Consider the following 8,600-nt stretch of genomic DNA (forward strand, 5'->3'; position numbering starts at 1 on the left):
TACGTACGATTAAGGGGAAAAACACGACGTACGATTAAGGGGTAAAAACACGACGTACGATTAAGGGGTAAAAACACGACGTACGATTTAGGGTAAAAACACGACGTACGATTAAGGGGAAATACACGACGTACGATTAGGGTTAAAAGCATTCTTCGTTTATAAATTACTATTGTGCTATCCTCCACAAGAAAGAGAAATATAATATTTTAACTTTTATTGCAAATTTGACTTACAATACGTGGGCAGATATTAGTGTGAGGTCTTAACCATAATTCATTAAATATTCATGTTGAAAACACGCATTAATTGCCAATGTTTTGATGCTTCGAATCCTCCACTGGCTGCCAGTCCGGGCTAGAATTGAATATAAAATAGCCCTTATCTGCTTTGGTGTATTTGAGTCTTCTGTCCCTCTTTACATTCAACACTTACTCCAACCATACGTACCTCTGAGAAATTTTAGATCCCACGATTCAAAATTGCTATCATCTCCTAAAACTAAACTTAAGTATTTTGGTGATAGGTCTCTTATGAAATTCGGACCCACGATTTGGAATGATCTCCCTCAATCTGTGAGATTCTCGAGCTCAATATACATTTTCAAAAAAGCCCTGAAAACACATCTTTTCAGGAAATATTTACTTAATTGAATTTTAAATGTATTGTATGTGACATTTATATTGATGATGTATTGATGCCCTTTTTTGCTCTTAATTGTTTTGATACCTTAGTTGATTTTTTTTAAAAAGCGCTTTGAGGTTTCGACGAAAGGCGTTATGTAAATATGCTTATTATCATTATTATTATTATTATTATTATTATTATTATTATTATTATTATTATTATTATTATTATTATTATTATTATTATTATTATTATTATTATTATTATTATTATTATTATTATTATTATTATTATTATTTATTATTTTATTATTATTATTATTATTATTATTATTTTATTATTTATTATTATTATTGTTATTATTATTATTATTATTATTATTATTATTATCATTATTATTATTATTATCATTATTATTAAACGTAATTTGATATGTTTTGAAAAGAATCAAAAATATAAAATAGATTTTTAAAGAAAAAAAAAAAAAGAAAAAGATCCAGTGTCATTTTCTCTTAATAGGATTCAATAGACTGATGTCACATCCGCCCAGCAACCAGCACCTTGGTGCTAAACATAGAAAAGCGATACTTTTTATTTTTTCATGCTGGCTAGAACTTTTTCATATGTCATGTGATCAGAATTTGTAAAAGTCACAACATGATCAGATTTGTGTTTTTCTCCTCTGGATACAATTTTATGCTCGTCGGAGAAATAGTTCATAAGGGCGTCCGCTAAAACTTGGGGACTTCGTGAGGTCTTTCTTAAGTCCCAGGTTTGAGATTGTTTGCCAATATGAAACTCATTTAAATCGATCGATATTTGAAGGACGAGTTTTCTGTCCAAATTTTTAAATATGTGTTTTTCCAGAGTATGGCAGTATCGTGGTTTTGACGCATTTGACACAACCGGCATAATTTCTCTCTTTCGTCATTTTATATAGCGCAATATCCACTAATCATCCACAAAACGCATTTTCAAGCGGTCTCAAACCAACATCAAACTTGCCTTCTTTGTCACAGTTTATGTCTTTAGTAGAATTTTTGATACAGTGACATCGTCCTTGAATGGTTCAAGTCATTTCTACATGACGGCAATCAATCGATTGATTTATCATTGACTATCGGTGTCACCCAAGGCTCGGTCCGTGGTCCAGTGCTATGTGTGTATTTTGTACATTGGCCATTGGAGGCGAGATCTAGTCCCCTTGGAGTGAAATAATACTGATATATCGTCAGTGATTTGATCTAATGACCTTCAACTAAAAGACCTTTGAATTTCTAGACGTCATTCCATGTTTGTTTTAGCACTAGTGACACTTTAAGGTCATTTGATAACCAGTCACATGTCATGGAAGGAAAGACATTAGATTGTAGGTTATACGTGGGATGGGTGATCCAATAGCTCAGTTGGTAGGGCACTCATTTCACACTCAAAGGAACTGAGATGGATTCCGTGTGAAGTCGAGATCCTACCCCCCCCCCCCTTCCAACCCTCCCCACCCAGCAGTGGTTTTATCTGGGTCTTTTAGAGAAGCTCTTTTCGATAGGGTAGCGTCTTAACCAAAGGGTTTCATGCAATTGCCGTTTCATATTATTCAACCAGCTCCATGGGCCTAATGTCTTTGAAGGACAATTTAGTTAACAGTTAAGCTATGCTTGAAACGACGCAAGAAAACAACAACAACAACAACAACAACAACAACAACAGCAACGACAACAACAACAACAACAGATGATGCAGGAGGGTTGAAATTGTAGCAAGAATGTGGAAAGATGTAGAAGTCATTTTTTAATGGACGCCGAAGGCCGTCTGTAGTAGGGTAGTCAAATTTAAACTCTCAAAAGTTTCAATATGATGATAATAATAATAATAATAATAATAATAATAATAATAATAATAATAATAATAATAATAATAATAATAATAATAATAATAATAATAATAATAATAATAATAATAATAATAGTAATAATAATAATAATAATAGTAATATAATAATAATAATATAATAATAATAATAATAATATAATAATAATAATAATAATAATAATAATAATAATAATAATAACAACAACAACAATAATAAGTTGAACAAACCAGAGTTTTTAATTTATTCATTCTAAATACTCTATTTCTATTTCTGCATGCATATTTAATGATTACATCTGGAACTTTTATATACAAGGACATTTCGATTCTCACAACCACAGCTTTACAAACATGTTATATAAATAGAATTCTATTTACACATCTACAAATCTTAAACATCTATATCACGTTATATCTACTGAATGGGCTTAAAGCGCTTTACAAAGGGTCCTTAGCCAACAGTAACACATATTTCTATTCTACTTATGTTCTTTTTTATCCATCAAATTTTAAGTGTAATTTATTATTCCGCTCAATTTGGCACTCGCTTCATTTTGTTTCCATTCCAATATTTTTATAGAGAAGAAGGGTTTTGAGCCCAAAACGTTCCGTGTTTGGTATTTTGTTATTTCTTGAAGGTGTTCTATTCATTTTTGTTTATCACTTTTTACAGTCCACAGCTTCTAGGAGCTTAGCATCGTCACTTCAACTCAGGGCTTATAATCTTTCCCAAGGAAACGAAAAAGAAAGTGTGTGAGGCGGAGCTTGAACCGGGGAACAGTGCGATGCTTTCACTACTCACCAATGACACCCTTCAAAATAGTGATACCATCATCAAAAGACAACATACAGTGCAACCTCTGGATAACGACACCCCTGAATAACGACATAACGACAACTTCTGGATAACGACACCCCTGAATAACGACAACCTCTGGATAACGACAACTTCTGGATAACGACACCCCTGAATAACGACAACCTCTGGATAACGACAACATCTGGATAACGACAACAACTGGATAACGACACCCCTGAATAACGACAACATCTGGATAACGACAACCTCTGGATAACGACACCCCTGAATAACGACACCCCTGAATAACGACAACGTCTGAATAACGACACCCCTGAATAACGACAACCTCTGGATAACGACACCACTGAATAACGACAACCTCTGGATAACGACACCCCTGAATAACGACAACCTCTGGATAACGACACCCCTGAATAACGACACCACTGAATAACGACACCCCTGAATAACGACAACATCTGGATAACGACAACCTCTGGATAACGACAACATCTGGATATGGATAACGACAACAACTGGATAACGACACCCCTGAATAATGACAACCTCTGGATAACGACACCCCTGAATAACGACAACATCTGGATAACGACACCACTGAATAACGACACCCCTGAATAACGACAACATCTGGATAACGACAACCTCTGGATAGCGACATAGACCTCTGGTCCCGATTTTTTTGCTATATGTTATTAGTAATAAAAAGACCCAAAATAACGACATACATTTTAGTAAAACTCCTGTTTAGCGACATCGATATAACAACAATCGGCAGTTGATGCCCATGTTTAATACCCAAACATCGTCATCTCAAACGCCTTTTTCCCCTCCCAATGAGATGCTTTGTTACCGACCAGTATCATCTATTACCGACCAATCAGAACACATGTTTACTACACTGTGTGGAATCTGCACTTGCTCACAGCAAAGAAGTTGATCAGTGGATGGCACTCTCGGGGGTCCGTTAACCGTCCATGATAGCTACCTGTCTGAGGTCAGTTGAGGTTAGCTGATATCAGGCATTGCCGTGTCCAATAGGGGCAATGAAGGATATTTATGGTCTTATACGTAATATATTGGAATAGCCGGGAAAGCAGTAACAGCCTCTTTCACTTTATTATTTTCATTTGAAACATCGGTTGTCACGCTAAACATCAGTCCACATTTGATCTCATTGTGATTCATATCTAGTTTTTGCTTGTTTGTTGTTGGGAGGGGGGGGGGTGTGTTTTTGTTGGGGTTTTTTTTTATCGCAAGATTTAGGTCTACTAATTTTTAAATGCTTGTAAATTCTGGTGGACTTATAAAGTATCTCGATATTCAAATATCATCAGCAGTATCGTATGGATTTCATTTTAATTCAAATCTAAACTAGATGTGTGCATCTATGTTCTCGTGGGAATTTATCATATTGGAAATTTATTTTCTTGCTTTATTCTTAGTAAGTCTTGTTAAATGGCGTTCAAGTACTGACTGTGATCAAAACAAAGACAATACACATTTGAATGTGAAATCGAAACTGGTATAGATGGAATGAAGTTGACATCACTCAGGTACATATAGTTAGGTGTGTTAGTCCATTATTTTTGAGGATGGCAATGTTGTGAGTTTCCTAGCCAAGCACATAGCATCCATACTATTTGTAAACAGGAGAAATACTCGTTCACTCATTCTAACGTTTTTGAACGTGTCTTCTCTCAAGCACTGGACCTCGCATCTCACTGTTAGGTATTCATGGGTCTCACCCCATCCCCTTTTCCCACCATCTGGAAAACCCCGGAATAACGACACCCCTGGATAACGACATCATTTTCCGGTCTCGGGCAGTGTCGTTATCCAGGGGTTGCACTGTATTAATCATCATCATAAAATCAACAGCACCAACAACATCATCAAAATCAACATCATTAAAAGATAAAAATCCAATCACACAAATGTTTTGTACAAACCAATTCCATGTTAAAACACAGAAAATACATCAAGTAAATTGGAATGTTGATATAACACGTAATTTTATCTCCTCTAGAAGAAGAGGTTACTGTAGAGAAATGACAACTATGCATGTCGACTTACTTACTTACTTACTTATCCGAACCAGCGACCACCTGAGCTCTAGCCCTTCGGTCTTGTGCCATGACGTAGAAGTTAGATGTCTTTTGTAGTTGTTCCAGGTGACTATAAAGTGTGTTACTGATGCTTGGATTTGGTGGGAGGAATGTGCATCTCAGATCTTCAAGAGGTTGACATTCAAGCAAGTGGTGTGTTACTGTTTCATTGGGGTGTTGACATAGGGGCAGGAAGGGGATGTGTCTTTTGTAATTTTGCTTAAATGGTTGTTGAGCAGTATGTGTTGTGTTCTTAGTTGAAAGATGATGCTTTGCTGGTGTCTTCTGAGCTTATTTAGGCAATCAGTCTTTACAGGAGTGGTCATATGGGAAAACATACATCTACCCGTGGTGCTCATTGCCCAACTGTTCATCCATTTTCTCTCTTATTTGTTTTGATTATTTGTTTCGCTGTGTCTAAGGATACTGGAATTGATGGTTGTAAAAGTGTTGATCCGAGTCTAGCTAGTCTGTCTGCATTGTCATTTCCTGGTATATTTGAATGTCCCGGTATCCACTGGAGAGATAAGTCTACTCTGTGTGTTGTAAGGAATTCATCTAGTTGAGATCTTAAACTATTGAACGTTGAGGACAGTTTATCTAAATCGAGAGCTTGGAGAACCGATTTGGAGTCTGTGAAGATGACAGTGTTTTGAAGTTTTGAAGGGTTTAGCTGGAAAACAGAAGAGAGGTGTCGCAGTGAGGCTTCTATGGCAACTGCCTCTGCCTCGTAGTTTGAGCAGGAGCTTCCGCAAGAATTGTGGATTTTATCACAGGTTTTATCTGGGTATTCTACTACAAACCCATACCCAGCATTTTTTGTTCCTTTGTGGGCAGATCCATCTGTGTAAACATGTATCCAGTTGTCTGGGTATTCTTGTATTGTCTTCATTGCTAATGTTTGTATATCTGATTTGTTTTTATTTCATGTTGTTTCTTCTATGAGGTTAGTCTTTATTTTTGGAAGTTTTCGTTCGGCGTATGGAGGTTTTTGACTGATTAAAATAGATTTTTCTCTGTTTTCTGGGAGTCTGTGTCTTTCATTCAAGTTGTTAGCAATGTGTAGCAGGGATTTTTGTTTTAATCTTGTTCTTGGTTTCCATTTCTCTGCCAGAATTCTGTTTGGATGGTTTTCCTCGTTTGTATCTTTCAACCATTTCAAGCACTGCTGATTCTCTGCGAAGTCCAAGTGGTTCCACATTAGTATGTATTTCACATGCTGCTGTGGGTGTCGATCTCAGGGCACCGGAGATGAAGCGAAGGGTTTGGTTTTGTACTCTGTCCAAGGTTTTGTGTGTGTTTTTACTACCTACATTTTGGAGGGCTAAATTGTAGTCCATGACGGAACGCACATAGCCTAAATAGAGTTGTCGAAGCGAGTTTTTGTCTGCTCCCCAATTAGTACTGGCTAGTCGTTTTAGTAACTGGAGTCTCTTTGTGGCTTTGATTTTTACATTCTGAGTGCGTTTGTTCAGAGATAGTTGTCTGTCTAACTGTATGCCCAAATATGTGGGGTTTTTTTCTTTCGCGAGTCGATGGCCTTGGATGGAGAGTGTTATTTCTTTCTTGGAAACAGGATGACTCTTAGTAAATATAGAGTAGACTGTTTTATTGCAATTAACTTTTAATTTCCATTTATCACAGAAGGTGTTTAAGCTTTCTAAATCTTCATTTATTCTATTGGAGGCTATTGGTAGGTGCTTCGTAGTATACCACATAACTAAATCGTCAGCATATAGGGCCTTTTCTGTCTGTAATACTTCTGTTAGATCATTTATAAAAATAAGAAAGAGAGTACAGCTGAGGCAGGATCCTTGTGGGAGACCTTCCTCTAATACTTCTCTGTTTGACAGTCCGTTATTAATTTTTGTTTGGATTGTTCTGTTACTGAGAAATTGTTTAATCCAGAAGTAGAGATTTCCATCAATTCCGTAGTCCATCATTTTTGATAACAACCCTTTCCTCCATACTTTGTCATAGGCTTGTTGGAGATCAACAAAAACCGCGACTGTATGTTTTCCATCTTGAAAGCCATCAATTATTTTTTGACTTAATCTAAACAATTGATCTTCTGTTCTTTGCCCTATCCTAAAGCCTGCCTGATATTTATTTAGTAGGCCACATGTCTCCAGCCACCAGTATAATCGGTTATTTACCATTCTCTCAGCGATCTTTCCAACACATGAGGTGAGAGATATTGGTCGGTAACTTTTCGTTTCGTCGGGTGGTTTATCTTTTTTTAAGATTGGAATTATAATAGCATTCTTCCATCCCCTTGGTACTATTCCTGTCTCCCATGTTAGATTTATAAGTTTGAGAAGCATCTGTTTACCTCTCACGCTAAGATGCAAGAGCATTTCATTGTGTATCTTATCTGGTCCAGGGGATTTCCTTGACTTGAGTTTTTTCATAGCTCTGTGAAGTTCTGACATGGTAAAGCCCTCTTTGAACAGGTATGAGATAGCTTTTGGGGCCTTTTCTTGATGTTTAAGGTCTTTAATCAATTTTTTGTCCTTTTCACTTCTTTTTGATGCCTTGTTTACTGAAGCAAAATGTTTGTTGAAGATCATGGCTTTTTTTGGTCATCTACGATTGTTCCTTCTGTAGTTTCCATGGGCTTTGGGTTGGTTTTCGGGGTTTCATTGTTAAGATTATTAAGTAAGGCCCATGCTTTTTTCCCATTTTGATTGAGGTCAATATTAGCGCATGTGTCTGCCCATTTCTTTCTTTTAGCGTTGTTAATAGTTCTTTTGACAATTGCCGATGCTTTATTGTACTCAATCTTGTTTTTAATGGTTTTGTTTTCCTCTAAGTTTTTCCTTGTTTCCTTTCTTGCATTTACTGCTTTTTCAATTTCTTTGCTCCAGAAGGGTTTGTAATTCTGTCGACTACCTCTTGGAATTCCTGCTTTTGCAGCTGCAAGAATGGCTTTGGTGAGGGCTCCGTTTAAATGTTCTACACTTGATGTATCTGTAATTTTTGGAAGCTGGTCATCTAATGTTTCTGTGAAAACATCCCAGTTTGCTTTCTTGAAATTCCATTTGGATTTCTGCTCAAATGTTTTCTGCTGTGTTTGAACTGTTATTTGTGTTAAAATTGGTTTATGGTCACTGCCTATTTCATCCAGGACTTTAATGTGACAAGAATTCAGAAGGTCAGAGGAGATGATGGTT

The 8,600-nt window shown here is 36.3% G+C and overlaps 1 protein-coding gene across 50 annotated transcripts in view; it reads right to left on the bottom strand.

The window, feature by feature from the left end:
* The window catches only part of LOC144979673 (uncharacterized), a 19,041-nt gene extending 14,679 nt beyond the window's left edge, over window positions 1-4,362 (bottom strand). For 26 of the 50 annotated variants that reach the window (XM_078926557.1, XM_078926538.1, XM_078926540.1 and 23 more), the window contains exon 1: window positions 3,479-4,362. In XM_078926557.1, coding sequence (XP_078782683.1) covers window positions 3,479-3,980 — 502 coding nt within the window. In that variant the 5' untranslated portion in view covers window positions 3,981-4,362. The remainder of the gene's footprint in view (window positions 1-3,478) is intronic. The other 24 variants (XM_078926546.1, XM_078926536.1, XM_078926565.1 and 21 more) reach the window with 16 other exon arrangements.
* Between the last annotated feature and the right edge of the window lie 4,238 nt (window positions 4,363-8,600).

The sequence above is a fragment of the Berghia stephanieae genome, chromosome 9, assembly GCF_034508935.2.
Source record: "Berghia stephanieae isolate SIO BIC M18660-M18661 chromosome 9, UCSD_Bste_1.3, whole genome shotgun sequence".
In the NCBI taxonomy this organism is placed as follows: Eukaryota; Metazoa; Mollusca; class Gastropoda; order Nudibranchia; family Aeolidiidae; genus Berghia; species Berghia stephanieae.